The 4,825-nt window shown below is 46.1% G+C and overlaps 1 protein-coding gene across 1 annotated transcript in view; it reads right to left on the reverse strand.

Annotated features, from left to right (window-relative positions):
- The window catches only part of RERE (arginine-glutamic acid dipeptide repeats), a 167,345-nt gene that overhangs the window by 41,289 nt on the left and 121,231 nt on the right, over positions 1-4,825 (reverse strand). The window contains 1 exon segment of the mRNA XM_027658296.1: positions 4,086-4,166. Within this exon segment, the coding sequence (XP_027514097.1) occupies positions 4,086-4,166 (81 nt within the window).

Here is a 4,825-nt window from a genome sequence, read left to right on the forward strand (position 1 = left end):
GCAGGAGCCACGGGAGAACCTCACAGCGTTCAGATGGGTGTCACCCCCAGTTTCAGGGGCCAACTAAACTACCCAGCACGAGGCTGGAGTTGCACAGCTCAGACAACACCTCTGACACGACACAGGCTGCAGGAACTCCAGCCAGAGGGAAACGATTCTGCTTCTTCTGGGACTGGGGCCTTTAAATAGTTCAAACAAACTGCAACCGCACCCCCGAGGCTTCCAGGAGTGTTTGTGAGTGACCAGGGCGGGCTGAGGGGAACAGGACACAGCTGCCCCCACGGCCTGGCCTCCTCCTTCTCCTGCTCTGCACGAGCTCAAGTTCATTCCATGTTTCTATTTACCTCCTGCTCGTAGCCAACACAGAGTTAAGCTATTTCCATGAACACAATGAGGCAATTCCCAGCCTCTGAGGCATTTAAGTACCTTTATCTCAGGCCTATCACAACTGCCGGGTGCTCCTAAAACTCTCCAATTCAAGTAGCTCAGTGTAATCACCTAAAGAATTCAGAGCAGAATGTTAAATACTTGGAAAATCCTGTATTATCACAAAGTTTCAGCAAATTATCCCAAAACGAGGGGGAGGAGGGGAAAACGAAAACCACATTCAAAGCCAAATCAGATACTTAGAAAAACTGCTGCCAGCTGTGTACCTTCCATTCTCACAACATGGGAATTTAACCTCCAAAATTTACTTCTTGGCTTACCATGCAGAAGAATCAAAAGTTCTGCCAAGCATGAACCAAAGGAGAGCAGCACAGTTCATCAGCTGGGTCAGTCAACCACAGCTACAACCAAAGGGAAAACTGTTCAGGAGGAAGGGGAAAGGATGGAAGGAACACTGGAATGGAGGAGAAGGTCTATTTAAGACAGTTCAGTGAAAACCCAAGGAAGTTTCAGAGATTTTATTTTAAAATCTCACAGGGAGGCACTTTTTCTCTGGAGGATGGGAAGGTTAACACTTACTGATATTCCTTTATTCCTTCAAGCTACTGGCCTGCCTTGATCCATGTCAGCATTCCCACCTCAGCCCAAGGCATGTCCAGGTAACAGCTGATTTCAGTTCCTGTGCCTCTTATGTAAAAAAGCCTGAAGGAAATGCTACAGCTCTTTACTCTCATGTCCACTGGGAACCTCTCTTGGTCATAAACGTGGGAATAAAAGTGAAAATTTGAAATAGGCTGGAAGAGGGAAGTCCTAAACAAACACACCTTTGATATGGAATAAAGGTTTTCTTTCATGAAGCTTTTGGCTTGGTGATTATTCCTTTAGAATAAACCATTAAAAAAGTTGGAAACCTGTGTGTTAAACTAATTAAAACACACATGGACAAATAGGTTTTCTTAGAAGATACTGCATGGTAACTGTGGAGGAATAAAAAAAGCCAAGGCACAACTCAAATAGGACATTCCTTAACACACTTGTGAAATTCAGTACAGGATGGCCTAATTCTCATCTCACCACGGCCACTTTACACCTTCCAGTACTACAAAAGAAATACAATGTCATGTTCATCTCTATATTCAGATTTTCTGCACAGCAGCCTCAGCTTGATTTCATATAAAACAGGCCTGGTCTCTACAAGGATTCTGTGTTTCCATTGTATTCCTTATCTTCCCCTCTTTTCATGTTCCAACCACAGGGTTTAAGGTGATATTAGGGAGAGCTCTCCCCCAGTGAAAGGGGCAGAAATTTAAGAGTTTAGAAAAGGCACATATTGTACAAAAATCATGATAATAAGGAGATTTAACTTTTAGTGGGGTTTGCAGAGGCAAAAACCCTGGCTCTCCCCCCTACAGGCTTCAGTGACCAGGAAGGTAAACTTCATAAATTAGATGTATTCAGATATTAGGGTAAGTCACTCCAAGAATGCCCCTGACACATTTCTAAGTATCTGGAAGGTGCTTCACTGCTTTTGTATCCACATAATAATTTGGGGGGGGGAGTTTCACCTCATCTTAATATGGAGGGCAAACAGGAGAGCAAGACCTTTTTCTAGTTATTTCTGGAATTGCCACAGGATTGCTTCACACTGCAATAAAGAAATGGCAGGCAAGGTATCTGAAATTATTCTGGTGATGAAAAAAGATGGACAAATAAATTCCACGGCCCTGTCATTGACATTACTCATTATTCCACTTAAAGGAAGAAAAGCAAAGCTGGGCAGTCCAGTATTTACTGCAGCCTTTATTCTGCAATGTCTTCCTATAGCAAAGCTGCTGTAAATTCTGGCTGAAAAAAACTGGGAATTAAAAGAAAGCAGAAGTGAGGCCTGTGGGCAAAAATAGGAAGCAGAGATTATAAACAACCCGCTGTAGGTCAAAGGTTATTTGTAGATCAGTTACCACAAGGGGCTAAAAAAACGAGCCCAAACCCATCAAGGTGATGCTTCCCATGGCTCAGACTTAATATTTAGTCTTCTCCGTACTCAAAAATTACACCTAATTAAACAAAAACATAGCACTTGTAAAATGATAGCTTATATGAGGTTTAACACCACTGGCAAAACTTTCAGAAAAAGCCTGAGGCCTGATATCCAAGCTCCAGTGTAGAAATCAAGGAGCACAAACATGGTCAGACACCTGCCCTCAACTCTGTTCTTCAGTTTTTCTTCTCCTTCCCCCCTGAAAAAACGTTTTTTCTCCTTCACAAAAATACGTTTTATATTTAAAACATAAATTTAGGTGTAAAAAAAAAAAAAAAGAAAGATATATTTCACAATTGCTGTAATTCAAACTTACAAGAGTACTTTTGCCTCTCAGTAACTTTACCACGAGCACAATTAACTTCTAAAGCAAACGCCAATTTGTTCTAAATCCATTCGAGGAGAGATTCTGAAGGGAAGAGGAAAGAACTGATTCAGCCATGTGCTGGATTTGTTAGATGTTGTAGGATCCACAGCTTTTCAGCATTCCTTCTAAGCTGTCATCTTTCCAGCACTAGGCCTTCACGCCTCAAAATCCGACACAATACTAAAGCAAAGTCTACCAACAGTCAATCAGTAATTAAGTTTTCTTTCTCAACGGAATCCATGAACATCTAAGTCCAGGAATTGTTTCATCCTCCCTTTCCTATTTGCCTTATTTAGTGTTACTATTTACCACCAAAAGACTGTGTTATCATAGCACTGTCTCACAAGAACATCTCAGAGGAGAATGGAAACATCCCACAGCAAGTGACAGATCGTTAAATATTTTTACAGTAATGCTCTTCCCCACTGCAAGTTTAAACTCCACACCTACAGAAGTCCAAACAACCAGTTATGCTTCAAATAAATATTTTCCAGATTGCTAACACATTGCTAGAAAATAACCTAACTCCATTTCCAGGGAGTTACCTCCTTTCTAAATTCAGAACAGAAATGAAAACCTCTCCCAGCTGTTAAATGACACCTGCAGAACAGAAACCGAAGCTTTTAGGGAAGCTTGATTAGGACTAACAGACAAGTAACTGGATCCCCCAAGGCTTCCCAAACCCTCTTTTCCTTTGAAGGAGGCGACCACTCCTCCCCGTCCATCTCCCTGGGAGGCCCCTGCCAGGATTTTCCCTGGAATGACAGTTACGTAAGCTTGATGAAGTTCAGGAGAGGGATGAGCCACGGATCGATTCCCCAGCAGAACTTCCACGGTCCGGGAAGGTGAAGGGTTAAAACCCAACCAGCGAATCCTGCGGGTCACAGGAGCAGGCACATACCTCAGGCTTCCCGATTCAATTAGATCTTGTTTTGTTTTAGGCTTCCTTTAATTACCCAATGCCATTTGAGCCCGGGCCGGGTGACATAAATGTATTATCCCCATCATAATGTCAGAATTTAAAATTAGATCTGGTCTCCCATAAATACACTTCAACCCAACCTCGGCGACTCCGTCCAGCCATGACGACTGTTTTATGTAACATCTTTCGTGCCCCGAGACCTAAAAAAACTGCGCTGAAATTTAAAGGCTACCTTGGTCTGGCTGTGGGTCTGCCTTCCATTTATCCGAAGAGAATTCCGGGTGAAAAGGAAAGAGTTCCGTAAGATCAAACAACGAAGCAGCAGCGAGAGAGAGAAAAAAGCAAATTACATAAAGTCCAAATGTACTCACGGTCTCCTTATTGGGAAGCAACTCCTTTCGGATTCTGAAGAAGTTCTTGCCGTACTGCCTCAACCCCTTAATAAAACGTTTCTGTGGTAAAAGATAACAAAAAACAGCGTGTCAGCAACAGCTTAAAAAAAAAAAAATTAAAAAAAAAAAAGGTAAAAACCCCAATAAGCTCCTGTTAATCAGCACAAGAGCCGAGCAGCGCCGGGAGCCGAAGGTCTGTCGGTGGAAGCAAACGCACCTACACGGCGGCTGCGAACGGGGTGGTGGTGGGGGGGGGAAAAGGGCTTTGAAAACACACCGAAAAATTCCGACCGCATCCCCTTCCACGTCAAACTTCCAACGTTCGGAGCTCGGGGACACCGCACCACAGCCCGTCCTCCCCGGGCTCAGCTCCCCGGCCGGGGAACGCGGCGGCGGCGGCCGAGCGAAATGCGCAGCGCCGGGATCGGGGGGCGCGGGAGCCGCTGGCGAGCAGGTGCCGCAGGGGTTAAATCCTCGCAAAGCCCCCCGCGTTCCTCCTCCGGGGGGCTCGGAGCGGCGGCCGAGCCCGGGAGCGCGGAGCCGAGCCCAGAGCCGAGCCCGGGAGCGCGGAGCGGAGCCGAGCGGAGCAGCCGAGGGCCGGGCGCGAGGCGGCGGCCGCCCAGCGTGTGATGGCGGCGGGGCTGGGCGGGCGGCACCCGCGGGGCGCGCCGCAAAAGGCGGCCTGGATCGCCGGCCCCCCCCCCCCCCCCCCCCCCCCC

This window comes from Corapipo altera, unplaced genomic scaffold (genome assembly GCF_003945725.1).
Source record: "Corapipo altera isolate COAL_440 unplaced genomic scaffold, ASM394572v1 301, whole genome shotgun sequence".
NCBI lineage: Eukaryota > Metazoa > Chordata > Aves > Passeriformes > Pipridae > Corapipo > Corapipo altera.